Raw genomic sequence first — 13,982 nt, 5'->3', positions numbered from 1 at the left:
GTCAGAAGTACTGTTCTTTCTGCACTTGGAGACTACATGGGAATGTCTGCTCCAAAGTCAATCACTAAAGAAAATCAGGTGCAACAGAGCATATCTGTGTATATATTTTGTATTCAGCATCAGAAGAACAGCAAGTAATGCTTACTCAGAACACTGAACACAAATGATATACAAAAACAGCAGGGTTGCTCACGTCTCATCATAACACACTACCTTATATCAAAATTTCAACCCACTTGTCAGGAAAACTTCCAAAGCACCTGCCTCTAAGTTGAGATATGCCTTATCTGGGAGTGGGAAAGGAGGAAAAAAATGTATTTCAATATACAGGCATGTTTAACAAAAAAAAAAAGCATTTTATCAAAAGGCTCTTGTAAACAAGGGAACATTATCAAAAACATCAGGGTCAAGGTTTTCACAGGTCTCCAAGGGACCATGCAGAAGAATTATTTCTGATTCCGTTGTTTGTTAAATGTCCCACATGTCCACCATCCTTCACTCTCAGCTGGAGCTTGCATTCACTGACATGAATTCTAGCATCAGTATGTCACACAGTAATGAAAATTAGCTACGGGTCAATAATGATGGGATCTAGTTGGAAACACTCTGCAGTAAGGTGATGTTATCTCCTTTCAACATGATACGGCCTGCAAGAGATGACAGTGAGACGATTAAAACCACAGACGCTTTGGACATCTTCACTCCACCTTTTACTAAGTACATCGAAGGCAACCTCTGTCAATCACAACAACCCAGAACATCTCACAGCTGAGCTAATCACACGCTGGCTCTAGAGGTTTTACCCACTCAGACATCACATTCTTTCATTTGTAAAGGCTTCTGGGCTATGCTGGACTAGACTGCTCACTCATCTCTCCTTTAACATAGACAGGGCAATTTAATCTCCTGAATGAACCAGTCTTCTGTGTGTACCAAAACAGTTTTCCATGATCCACTAGGATCATCACAGATAGTTATTAGGTTCTGGAAGGTTGTCTTCTCAAGTTATCAAGCCTCTGACAAAAGTCATGATTCAAAGCAGATGCAATAACAGACTGAGCCACAGTATAAGCTGACAGGACACTGAACAATATCCAAGCAGGATCCCAAGGCCACACAGCAAACTATCTATAAAACAGCCTTCATTGTATGGACCTACCCAGCTGCTTCCGAGATCTGGTTTTCAGGTGAAGTTCCTCTGCGTCATCCAACACCAAATTCATATACTCATCAAATCCCTGAAGAAAAAAACAAACAAAAAACACGCACACAACACAAACTTACCAATGATTTAGTTGAGGATTGCTTTTTCTGAGTACAAAGAACAACTACCTAATGTGACATGAAACTCTATAGTGAAATCTGCAGATAGGACTCTGGAATTTGCAGTCACTTAGGATAATTATCCCTCTGTGGTATGGACTATCTCAGGTGAAGGAAGAACAACCGACTCCCATTCTTTCGTAACTTCCTTTATGTATTTAAAAACTCTGATGTGGCTTCATATGCAAAACAACATGGCTGCAGGACTGCTAACACCACCAAGGTCACCACTTGTCTTAAGTTCCACAACCTGGAATCCCAGTTCAAATCCCACTGGTGCCCCTGCACTGCCCCAGGAAAAAGCTTAGATTTTAAGCCCTCTAGGGACAGAAAAATATCTAATGGCACTGAAAAACGGATGCGAGTTAAATACGAACAATCCATAGTCTGGACTCTTCCACCATTACTGACTGCTTTGCTGGAAATTCAAGATATTTTGGAAGTCAAGCCACTACAAGGGGTGGCTGCAGGATGTTATACTGAGGAAAAGTAAGATGAACAGAAAATAACATAGCAAACATTCAGACAATGAATCACACAACTGTCCAAGAATACTCACAATAATGCAGCCTTCTATCCGCATGTTCACCTGCTCATACAGCCACACCTGAATCCGGGACCTCTGCAAGAGAGAAGTGTGCAATTCTACTAAATTCCCAGCTGGTTACGTCACATTTATATGCTGCATGTTTTCTATTGTACAAATAATTTAACAAAGTTTAACACACGCCATCCAAAACAGAAGGTAGTAACTAGTGAGAACATATTATTCTGCACCTGATTCTTATCTTATTAATGGGTCATTCCATGCCAAGTGGTCTAAAATTAAAAAAAAGTTCCCACCATCATGTTCTCCTATTTTGTTCAAATTTTATCTGTTGCGCGAGTCAGGTGTTAAACAAAGTTTCCCAAAATTTGAGGTCTTTAACTGCAATAGTTGCAGATCTAGACCCCCTTTTCTGCTTATCCGACATTGCTGCATGGATGTCCAACCGCCACCTGAAACTGAACATGTCCAAGACCGAGCTTATCGTCTTTCCACCAAAACCCACTTCTCCTCTCCCTCCACTCTCTAGCTCAGTTGATGGCACCCTCATCCTCCCCATTTCATCTGCCCGCAACCTCGGAGTCATCTTCGACTCCTCCCTCTCCTTCTCTGCGCATATCCAGCAGATAGCCAAGACCTGTCGCTTCTTGTCCGGCTTTCTGCGGCCCTGCTTTCAAACAAAAATTTGCTAGGTCTTACTTTTGGGGGGGAGGCCTTATATCTACCAATTCAGGAAAACCTCTACTAGGTCTTATTTTCGGGGGATGTCTTACTTTCGGGGAAACGGGGTAGTAGAGCAGATGGTGAATTTGCCCAGTTACGGTGGTGAGGTCCTCGTGTGGCAAGAGTCACCAGCTGAGACTCTGGGTTAAGACTATACCTACATATGCTCATTCATCGCTATTGATACAGCATTGGGACAGATAAAAGGTTTGAAGAGGATGAGGACAAGGCAACAGCAGATCAGACAAGTCCATATTGCTACCCAGACTGGCTACTGTTGGTCAGAAAGCTGGGCTCAGTGAATCTTACTCTGACTCAGTGTGGCATTTTTTTTTTAATTATAAAGCTGGTGTGAAAAGAGTGAACCCCCCCCGTCTTATTTCCATTCTTACCACTCAACAGGTAAAATGAACAAGCTTCATATGCTCCGTGTCAACAAAAAATTAGAAACAGAGCAAGGAAAAATGCATCTAGCTGCATTTTTGACTTAGCACAGCAGAGCGAATCTTTTGTCAAGCAAAGCACTTAGAGCAGGCTATGTAGTATCCTGCACCAACCTAAGAATGCCTATTGCCATAATGGAAGCAGAATTCCCAGTGGCTGCTGAGTGACAGGGTTTGGCTGTACTTCGGTGCAGTTACCACAACAAAGTTTATGACCAGAAGAGCAGAATGTTCTTTAATCCAGTTAATACCACGATTGGGGAACACTATGCCCTAACTTCAAAGACAAATTGTACACCAACTTGTAAAAGACTTTAAAACAGTTAACTTACGTTCTGCAGATATCTGAAGATGAGGTTCTGTGGAGGAGTTAAAGAAAACAAAGCAGGTAGCAAGAGCAATACATTACACAGGTCATGTATTGCACCATTTATCATATTCTTAACATCTACCTAGGCTTCAAAAGAATCAAGAATTGGAACAGGTAAAACATTTATACCCTGTTGCTTTCCCTCACTCCCTCCACTCTGGTTTCCCACTTGCAATCTAGTGGTCAGAGCACTGTAGAGCTGACAAAAAAAAAAAAACCTATCTGATGCTGGATTATGGGGAGTGGACATATGGCAGAAAATTCACTTAGGGCCTCTCTCCTTCCTTCCTCTCCTCCGAGTGTCCAGTATCTCTCCTTCTCTAGCCCCCTTCTCCTGCCCCCATGGTCTCCAGAATCTCCCTATCTTTCACCATCCCTCTCTCCAAGTGTTCAGGCCCCTGTGGGCTGACCCTCACTTCTGGTCAACACAGATGCTGCTGTGATGCTACCAATTCCTACCCAGGCTTGCTGCACCAAATGAGATTCAGTGTAGCCAGCACCAGGCCTTGTGGGGCTCAAGTCCTGGCGCTAGCTACACTGAATCTTGTTTCAGAAGGGATGGGCTATGCAGGCCCTAAGTAACTGCATGTGCTCAAGCATCAGCCACACTGAATCTGGTTTATCATTATTGCAGTGTTGCTGCTGTTCTAAACCACTGTGTGCCTAGTAATTAGGCTAGTCCTGGAGCAGTGGGCCCAGACTTACGAAATCCAGGGCTGAAACGACACATCCCTCCGATACTCACTGTGACTTTGGGCAACTACTTCATCCTCCATTCACTGAGGCAGAAAATAAGGGAGCCATTTACTAAAGTGCAGTATGTGTTGGACCTGCTTTTATCCATGCACTAATATATTACTTAATTATAAGCAATGATATAAAACCACTCTCAGTCTAAGGGCTGTGTTAAAGACTCTTGAACGGTGGAGGGTACCTGGGGGCTGATGCTCAAAGCCTAATGCCGGCATTAAAAGCATTTAGCACCAGACTAGCACACAAAACCAAAAGCAAAAATGCACAATAGCACCTGTTGTGCTTAAAATGAGCCTTTCAAAAATTGAAATGCAATTTTTCGAAAGGCTCATCATATTTACAGGTGCAGAAGAACAGCACTTGTGTGCTTGCACTTCAGTTGGCTGATGCTCAAAACCTAACACTGGCTTTAGTGAGTGCAAAATTCTCAGAGGGCTCTAACATGGGAGACAATACGCTCACCAAAGATTAGTGCAAACCGCATGCAAATGTAATCAAATGGTTGTTAATGAGGTCTTCTCCTATTCCCTCCCAATGCTCAGCGAACAGTACATAAAACAAAGCTGCCCTTACCGCTGAAACCTAGCACCAACTCAAAGCAGGCATTAGGGCATTTGAAGAGAGAAACCCTTTTTAAAATCTGTTCTTTTTTTTTTGGGGGGGGGGGGGGGGGGAGCAAAAGAAAGCCCATGCAAGCTCCTAAAGCGCTGGTAGTCAGAAACAAATGTGTGTGTCAATGCAAACTCCAAAATTAACACACACATTGGTGCCTGTTTCCTGCGTTTAAATGTAAGCCTTTGAAATAAAAAAAAATATATATATATTTTTTGAAAAGCTTAGAGACTAATGTGTGCTTCACTTTCAGGTTTGCCTGGCACATGTGCAGAGGAGCTGGGCTTACCATAGGAGCCAACTTTTCAAAATTATTGGGGGTGCTAAGCCAAGTGGAAATAACCCTTCCTTGGGCACACACAATGAATGCCTGGAATAGACTCCCTGAGCTGGTCCGTCAGGCTCAGTCTCTGGCTGTCTTCTAGGCTTAAAGCCCACCTCTTTGCTACTGCTTTCGACTCCTGACCATGACTCTCTTACTCAACACCCTCACTTATCACCCCTACCACTGCAATTTCCCCACCCCTAGCTGTCTGTTCGTCTGTCCAATTTAGATTGTAAGCTCTGTTGAGCAGGGACTGTCTTTTCATGTTCATTTGTACAGCGCTGTGTAAGTCTAGTAGCGCTATAGAAATGTTTAATAGTAGTAGTAGTAGTATGAGCCAAGTATAGGACAGTCAAGCCATTGTGACATCACTGATGAGGTTGACTCTTAGGCATTGGTGGACTGAGGCATTATGACATCACAATGTCAGCTCTGGTTAAATCACTGCTTTGAGCCAAGTATAGGACAGTCAAGCCATTGTGACATCACTGATGAGGTTGGCTCTTAGGCATTGGTGGACTGAGGCATTATGACATCACAATGTCAGCTCTGGTTAAATCACTGCTTTGAGCCAAGTATAGGACAGTCAAGCCATTGTGACATCACTGATGAGGTTGACTCTTAGGCATTGGTGGACTGAGGCATTATGACATCACAATGTCAGCTCTGGTTAAATCACTGCTTTGAGCCAAGTATAGGACAGTCAAGCCATTGTGACATCACTGATGAGGTTGGCTCTTAGGCATTGGTGGACTGAGGCATTATGACATCACAATGTCAGCTCTGGTTAAATCACTGCTTTGAGCCAAGTATAGGACAGTCAAGCCATTGTGACATCACTGATGAGGTTGACTCTTAGGCATTGGTGGACTGAGGCATTATGACATCACAATGTCAGCTCTGGTTAAATCACTGCTTTGAGCCAAGTATAGGACAGTCAAGCCATTGTGACATCACTGATGAGGTTGGCTCTTAGGCATTGGTGGACTGAGGCATTATGACATCACAATGTCAGCTCTGGTTAAATCACCGCAGCTCCTCAGTACCTTTCCGCTCTCATCTCTCCCTACACTCCTCCCCGTGAACTCCGTTCGCTGGGTAAATGTCTCCTGTCGTCCCCCTTCTCCCCCACTGCTAACTCCTGGCTCCATTCCTTCTATCTCGCTGCTCCCTGTGCCTGGAATAGACTCCCTGAGCCAGTACGTCAGGCTCAGTCTCTGGCTGTCTTCAAGTCTAGGGTTAAAGCCCACCTCTTTGCTACTCCTAACCATGACTCTCTTACTCAACACCCTCACTTATCACCCCTGCCACTACAATTTCCCCACCCCTAGCTGTCTGTTCGTCTGTCCAATTTAGATTGTAAGCTCTGTTGAGCAGGGACTGTCTTTTCATGTTCATTTGTACAGCGCTGCGTAAGTCTAGTAGCGCTATAGAAATGTTTAATAGTAGTAGTAGTAATGAAGGTGCTCAAGCACCCCCAGATTTGACTCTTATGGGGCTTACCATGAAACTCTTCTGTGCAGACGCCAAGCACACCCCCCCACCCCTTCTTTTACAGAACACATATAATCTGAATACATTTTCTTAGAGCATTGGCGAGCCAGTGTTCTGAACTGTTCTGGGTTCTGCACTGTTGGCTTCACTGTGGGAGTTGTAGGCATTGGACCATTGCAACTATTACCATGCATTCCCCCAGGGGCGTAGCCAGACACCCAAGTTTGGGTGGGCAGAACTCCACCTTGTCCTACAAGTGATTTTTGGTTTCTCCCTCTCTCACAAACAGTTGTTGGGAGTTTTTGGCTGGTGGGGATTGGGGTCCCTGCCAGCCACATTATAGGTATGCTGCTACTTGGTGGGCCTGAACCTAAAGTGGGAGGGCCTGGGCCCACTCCAGCCCACCCTTGGCTACGCCACTGCCTCAGATTGCCCCACAGTAGATGGAGATGTGGGGGGGGGGGGGGGGAGGGGTTGCATTAAAGGTCCAGACCAACAAAAAAAAAAACCCTGGTGGCCCGTGAGCACAAGAACTGCACTTACCCAAACCCTTTGCCAGGCACGTTCTCCCCCTCCCCCTCCCCCTACTTACAGTTTTACCAGCGTTATAGGCTTTGAGCATCGGCCTCCCGGAGGCTCTTCCCGCGCTATAACTGCCAAGGCAGCGGTTACCGACCCCCCTCCCTTCCCCCCCCCCCCCCCCGGGAACACGGAGCGCGGTAATTCAGGAAGCGCGTTAAAGAGATAAGGATACGATAGGCTGCACCATCACTTTCTGCACCTTCTGCCCGCCCTGACCCCGGTACGCCATGTCTGCGACACACGACAGTCACACAGCAACAGAGGCAGCGCGCGAGAAAAGAACCGGAAAGCAGGACACGCGCCCCGGAAACATTAGGCGTGCAGCGGCGGCGCCTGCGCACTGCGGGAGGGGCGGGACTCTACTACTGCGCAAGCGCGTCAGGTGGGATCAAGGCTAAGAGTCGCGAGCGGAGTAAGAGTTATGCACAAAAGCATTTAAATGCAAATCAGTGGCCAGGAAATTCTAGCACAGGAGCTCAAGATGCAAAAAGCCAAATTGTATCAGCTCTTAAAAAGAAAAAATTAGCGGGATCTTCTTGCCAGGTATTTGTGACTGTTGGGAAACAGGATGCTGGGCTTGATGGACTTACTACTACTACTTAACATTTCTAAAGCGCGACTAGGGTTACGAAGCGCTGTACAATTTAACATAGAAGGACAGTCCCTGCTCAAAGGAGCTTACAATCTAAAGGACAAATGTACAGGCAGGCAACATAGTAGATGACGGCAGAAAAAGACCTGCACGGTCCATCCAGTCTGCCCAAGAAGATTAATTCATATGTGCTACTTTTTTATTTGTACTGTCCTCTTCAGTGCACAGACCATATAAGTCTGGCCAGCCCTATCCCCGCCTCCTAACCACCAACCCCGCCTCCCAACCACCAGCTCTGGCACAGACCGTATAAGTCTGCCCAGCACTAGTCCTGCCTCCCAACCACCAGCCCTAGCACAGACCATATAAGTCTGCCCAGCATTAGTCCCGCCTCCCAACCACCAGCCCCAGCATAGACCGTATAAGTCTGCCCAGCCCAATCCCCGCCTCCCAACCACCAACCCCACCTCCCAACCACCAGCTCTGGCACAGACCGTATAAGACTGCCCAGCACTATCCCTCCCACCCACCACCGGCTCTGGCACAGACCTTATAGGTCTGCCCAGCACTATCCCCGCCTCCCAACCACCAGCCCCGGCACAGACCGTATAAGTCTGCCCAGCACTAGTCCCGCAAATAGGGGCAGTCAAATTGGGCAGTCTAGATTTCCTGAATAGAGGTATAATGGTTAGGTGTTGAAGGCCCAGTGGCGTTCCGAGGGGTGCTGACACCCAGGGTGGATCGCCGATGCACCCCCCCCCCCATGTTCCGGGCAGAGGGAGCATGGAAACCAATGACGCTGACCGGTGCGCGGCACCCCCCCCAGCGGCATGCACCCGGGGCAGACCACCCCCACCGCCCCCCCCTTGGTACACCACTGCGAAGGCGATATTGAAGAGGTGGGCTTTGAGCAAGGATTTGAGGATGGGCAGGGAGGGGGCTTGGCCTATGGGCTCAGGGTGTTTATTCCAAGCATAGGGTGAGGCGAGGCAGAAAGGGCGGAGCCTGGAGTTGGCGGTGGTGGAGAAGGGTACTGAGAGGAGGGACTTGTCCTGTGAGCGGAGGTTTCGGGTAGGAACGTAAGGGGAGATGAGGGTAGAGAGGTAACGAGGGGCTGCAGATTGAGTGCATTTGTAGGTTAGTAGGAGAAGCTTGAACTGTAGGCGGTACCTGATCGGGAGCCAGTGAAGTGACTTGAGGAGAGGGGTGATATGATCATATCGGTCCAGACGGAAGATAAGACGTGCAGCAGAGTTCTGAACGGATTGAAGGGGGATAGATGGCTAAGTGGGAGGCCAGTGAGGAGTAGGTTGCAGTAGTCAAGGCGAGAGGTAATGACAGAGTGGATGAGAGTTCGGGTGGTGTGCTCAGAGAGGAAAGGGCGAATTTTACTGATGTTATAGAGAAAGAAGCGACAGGTCTTGGCTGTCTGCTGGATATGCGCAGAGAAGGAGAGAGAGGAGTCAAAGATGACTCCGAGGTTGCGGGCAGATGAGACGGGGAGGATGGGGGTGTTATCAACTGAGATAGAGAGTGGAGGGAGAGGAGAAGTGGGTTTGGGTGGAAAGACCTTTGGTCTGTCCCAGGATGGCAATACTTATGTACTTAGTAAGTTTGTACTTAAAAGATTACGGTTTTGTACACTTTTGTACAAATGAAAGTCTGTATAAACAGATGCAAAGTGTTTATGTACCTCACTACCTGTGGTGATAATAATATAGGAATACTGTAGAAAGGAAAACAGTATCTTATTTATCCTCCTTTGCTAGGAGGTATGTACATACAGAAATTTTTATTGTAATTATAAAATGCATGCATATAATTTTGAATATGACAACACTCGAGTCAACTGGTGAACGAAAGAATAAGGGCATGAAAATGGTCGAAAAGATGGCGAACGGTGTGTAATTGACAAAATAGAAAAAAATGAACTTTTAGACAGCTTTGAGATCTGTGGAATAAATGAAAGTGCCAAGTCACAGGTAACTCCTAAATAACAAAAGTTGGATACTGGGGTAACTGCTCTTGACTGCACAGAAATATGACTTAAAGGTGTCTTACAACCAGGTGCCATCTTAGCCATGCTGTAACACAGTTCATACCATTGAGAAGGGTACTTCTTTAGCATAGGGCAGGCTTGGGGCTCCTTGTGGCATAAAGGCCCAGGACAATTGTCTTGCATGAACCAAAGGCAGGGTGAAGGGGTGCAATCAGCTATGTAAGTTGTTTCCCAAGTTGAGCCAGGCCCAGATTTAGACATTGTCAACAAGATTCAGTAGGCATTGGACCATTTACCAAGGCCAGCATGGCTGTACCTCAGATTGCCCCACAGTAGATGGAGATGGGGATTGCATTAAAGGTCTGTTGCTGCATAGTGGTGAATGTTAGGAGGCACCATGAAAAGCGAGGAGGCAGTTGTACACATGGGGGTAACAAGGGGTGCACGCTCCTAGTGATTTCAGAAGGGTAGAAAAACGAGTAGGGGGTGATAGCTTTTCCAACAAGAAACCAGGAAATTTGAGTCCAATACAAGGTGTTAAATTGTAGCAAATGCACACTAAGATTTGATACGTGCAGTGTTTCGGTGTGTCCGTCTGCATCAGGAGTCTAAGTGCAGCCTAATAGTACAAGAGGTAATCAATACACTCTTCAGAGCTAAATGCAGTGTTTATACCTCAATACAGAGAGCAATGCAAGAACATATCTGTGTAGCGGGGTATCATTTTTTTGCTTATTGGTTCTGCACCCTTCTCCTCCACTACTAACTCCAGACTCTGTTCCTTTTATCTTGCTGCACCATATGCCTGGAATAGACTTCCTGAGCCGGTATATCAAGCTCCATCTCTGGCCATCTTCAAATCTAAACTAAAAGCCCACATTTTTGTTGCTGCTGTTAACTCCTAACCCTTATTCACTTGTTCAGAACCCTTATTTTATCATCCTCACTGTAATATTCCCTATCTCTTGTTTGTCTGTCCTAATTAGATTGTAAGCTCTATCGAGCAGGGACTGTCTCTTCATGTTCAAGTGTACAGCGCTGCGTACGTCTAGTAACGCTTTAGAAATGATAAGTAGTAGTAGTATATGCAGCCCTCAAGGGCAAAGTGACCTGGCCCCAGCTCACAGAAATGCCAGCAGGGATTTGAACCCTGGTTCCCAGCTGCCACACTAACCACTAGTTTGGTCTTCTACATATTATGATTCGTTTACAACAGCTGCTTGTGGTGCCTTATTAACTAGTATGATAACAGGCATGAGCATTCTACATAAGTACATAAGTATTGCCATACTGGGAAAGACCAAAGGTCCATCGAGCCCAGCATCCTGTCTCCAACAGTGGCCAATCCAGGTCACAAATATCTGGCAAGATCCCAAAAATGTACAAAACATTTTATACTGCTTATCCCAGAAACAGTGGATTTTCCCCAGTCCATTTAATAACGGTCTATGGACTTTTCCTTTAGGAAGCCATCCAAACCTTTTTTAAACTCCGCTAAGCTAACACCTTTACCACATTCTCTGGCAACGAATTCCAGAGTTTAATTACACGTTGAGTGAAGAAACTTTTCTCCGACTTGTTTTAAATTTACTACATTGTAGCTTCATCGCATGCCCCCTAGTCCTAGTATTTTTGGAAAGCGTGAACAGATGCTTCACATCCACCTGTTCAACTCCACTCATTATTTTATAGGCCTCTATCATATCTCCCCTCAGCCGCCTTTTCTCCAAGCTGAAGAGCCCTAGCTGCTTTTGCCTTTCCTCATAGGGAAGTCGTCCCATCCCCTTTATCATTTTCGTCGCCCTTCTCTGCACCTTTTCTAATTCCATTATCAGTTTTTTGAGATGTGGCGCCCAGAATTGAACACAATATCCGAGGTGCGGTCACACGATGAAGCGATACAAAGGCATTATGACATCCTCATTTTTGTTTTCCATTCCTTTCCTAATAATACCTAACATTCTATTTGCTTTCTTAGCCGCAGCAGCAGCACACTGAGCAGGTTTCAACGTATCATCGACGACACCTAGATTCCTTTTTTGGTCCACGACTCCTAACGTGGAACCTTGCATGACGTAGCTATAATTCAGGTTCCTCTTTCCCACATGCATCACTTTGCACTTGCTCACATTAAACGTCATCTGCCATTTAGACGCCCAGTCTCCCAGTCTCGTAAGGTCCTCTTGTAATTTTTCACAATCCTCCCGCAATTTAACGACTTTGAATAACTTTGTCTCATCAGCAAATTTAATTACCTCACTAGTTACTCCCATCTCTAGGTCATTTATAAATATGTTAAAAATCAGCGGTCCCAGCACAGACCCCTGGGGAACCCCACTAACTACCCTTCTCCAAAATCCTTGCTTAAAGCTCACCTCTTCAATGCTGCATTCGGAACCTAACCTTTCGAACATATAGGTTGCCCCAATCTGTCTGACCTTTCAGATTATCTGTACATTTGTCTTCTAGATTGTAAGCTCTTCGAGCAGGGACTGTCTTTCCATGTTAAACTGTACAGCGCTGCGTAACCCTAGTAGCGCTTTAGAAATGTTAAGTAGCAGTAGTAACCCTACTCTCTGTTTTCTATCTTGTAACCAGTTTTAAACACTACCGCCTATCCCATGACTCTCCAATTTCCTCTGGAGTCTTTCATGAGGTACTTTTATCAAACGCCTTCTGGAAATCCAGATACACAATATCAACCGGCTCACCTTTATCCACGTTTGTTCACCCCTTCAAATAAATGTAGTAGATTGGTGAGGCAAGATTTCCCTTCACTAAATCCATGTTGACTTTGTCTCATTAATCCATGCTTTTGAATATGCTCTGTAATTTTGTTCTTAATAATAGTCTCTACCATTTTGCCCGGCACCGACGGCAGACTCACCAGTCTATAATTTCCCGGATCTCCTCTGGAACCTTTTTAAAAAATTGGCGTTACATTGGCCTCCCTCCAATCTTCCGGTACCACGCTCAATTTTAAGGATAAATTACATATTATTAACAATAGCTCCACAAGCTCATTTTTCAGTTCTATCAGTACTCTGGGATGAATACCATCCGGTCCAGGAGATCTGCTACTTTTCAGTTTGTAGAACTGCCCCATTACGTCCTCCAGGTTTACAGAGAATTCATTAAGTTTCTCCGAATCGTCAGCTTTGAATACCATTTCTGGCACCGGTTTCCCACCCAAATCTTCCCTGGTGAAGACCGAAGCAAAGAATTCATTTCCTCTCTCTGCTACGGCTTTGTCTTCCCTGATCGCCCCTTTTACTCCTCGGTCATCTAGCGGTCCAATCGATGCTTTTGCCGGCTTTCTGCTTTTAATATACCTAAAAAAAAGTTTTACTATGTGTTTTTGCTTCCAATGCAATTTTTTTTCGAAGTCCGTCTTAGCCTTCCTTTTCAGCGCTTTGCATTTGACTTGACATTCCTTATGCTGTTTCTTATTATTTTCAGTCGGTTCCTTCTTCCATTTTCTGAAGGATTTTCTTTTAACTCTTATAGCTTCCTTCACCTCACTTTTTAACCACGCCGGCTGTCGTTTGGTTTTCCGTCCTCCTTTTTTAATACACGGAATATATTTGGCCTGGGCTTCCAGGATGGTGTTTTTGAACAGCATCCACGCCTGATGTAAATTTTTGACCCTCTCAGACGCTCCTCTAAGTTTTTTTTCTCACCGTTCTTCTCATTTTATCATAGTCTCCTTTTTTAAAGTTAAACGCTAACTATTTGATTTCCTATGTATACTTACTTCAAAGCTAATATCAAATCCGATCATATTATGATGTGTTATTAAGTGGCCCCAGCACCATTACCTCACGCAGCAGATCATGCGCTCCACTAAGGACTAGGTCTAGAATTTTTCCTTCTCTCGTCGGCTCCTGTACCAGCTGCTCCATAAAGCTGTCCTTGATTTCATCAAGGAATTCTACCTCCCTAGTGTGCCCCGATGTTACATTTACCCAGTCAATATCGGGGTAATTGAAATCACCCATTATTATGATGTTGCCCAGTTTGTTTGCGTCCCTAATTTCCTTTAACATTTCTGCATCAGTCTGTTCTTCCTGGCCAGGTGGACGGTAGTACACTCCTATCATTATCCTTTTCCCCTTTACACATGGAATTTCAGTCCACAGTGATTCCACGATTCTAGCACAGCTGTCAACTTTGTCAGATGCATATAATTGACTTATATTTCTCATATTGCCATCTTTTG

General features: G+C 45.3%; 1 protein-coding gene across 1 annotated transcript; it reads right to left on the bottom strand.

The window, feature by feature from the left end:
- Positions 1-331: 331 nt before the first annotated feature.
- Positions 332-7,475, bottom strand: SNRPE (small nuclear ribonucleoprotein polypeptide E). Its single transcript, XM_030221514.1, has 5 exons — positions 7,345-7,475; positions 3,369-3,395; positions 1,883-1,945; positions 1,160-1,238; positions 332-647 (listed from the first exon to the last, which is right to left on the bottom strand). Exons 1-5 carry the CDS (start codon positions 7,399-7,401, stop codon positions 592-594), a joined length of 282 nt encoding a protein of 93 aa, XP_030077374.1. The 5' UTR covers positions 7,402-7,475; the 3' UTR covers positions 332-591.
- Between the last annotated feature and the right edge of the window lie 6,507 nt (positions 7,476-13,982).

This window comes from Microcaecilia unicolor, chromosome 12 (assembly GCF_901765095.1).
Source record: "Microcaecilia unicolor chromosome 12, aMicUni1.1, whole genome shotgun sequence".
In the NCBI taxonomy this organism is placed as follows: domain Eukaryota; kingdom Metazoa; phylum Chordata; class Amphibia; order Gymnophiona; family Siphonopidae; genus Microcaecilia; species Microcaecilia unicolor.
Note: the sequence above shows the minus strand (reverse complement) of the source record. Positions and strands in the feature narration are given on the sequence as shown.